We start from the raw sequence: 474 nt of genomic DNA on the forward strand, positions 1-474 counted from the left end.
ATATATATATATATATAAATGTTCTCATTTTAGCCTGGAAGTCCAAGACGACAACAATGGCAAGACGGAGGAAGAACTGGAGAAAGAGTAAGTGGAAGAAAGCATTTCTGGTGCCTGTGGTAACATTGGATTATCTGTGGTAATATAGGATTAAAGGGAATTAGAGGCAGCTGCTGCACCACCACCACCACAATCACCACCACCACCATCATCATCATCACCATTACTGTTGTTACCATCACAGTCATCACCATCACCATCATCATAATCTTTATCTGATCATCATGACCACCCCTATTGCCTCTCCCACCACCATAACTGCCACCTTTGTTTGTTAGCCACACCATCGTTATCATAATTACGTGACTGCTGCCGCCACCACCACCACCATCATCAGCAACACCCCTACAAGCATCATCCTCGTCATCACCATTGCTATTAGCAACACCACCACCACCACCACCACCACCGCCG

General features: G+C 45.6%; 1 protein-coding gene across 1 annotated transcript in view; it reads left to right on the forward strand.

Moving 5' to 3' along the window:
- LOC106869424 (dynein axonemal assembly factor 11) overlaps nucleotides 1-474 on the forward strand; it is a 27,261-nt gene that overhangs the window by 18,004 nt on the left and 8,783 nt on the right. Inside the window, exon 10 of the mRNA XM_014915155.2 lies at nucleotides 34-87. Within this exon, the coding sequence (XP_014770641.1) occupies nucleotides 34-87 (54 nt within the window). The remainder of the gene's footprint in view (nucleotides 1-33; nucleotides 88-474) is intronic.

Source organism: Octopus bimaculoides, chromosome 19 (assembly GCF_001194135.2).
Source record: "Octopus bimaculoides isolate UCB-OBI-ISO-001 chromosome 19, ASM119413v2, whole genome shotgun sequence".
NCBI classification, from domain to species: Eukaryota; Metazoa; Mollusca; class Cephalopoda; order Octopoda; family Octopodidae; genus Octopus; species Octopus bimaculoides.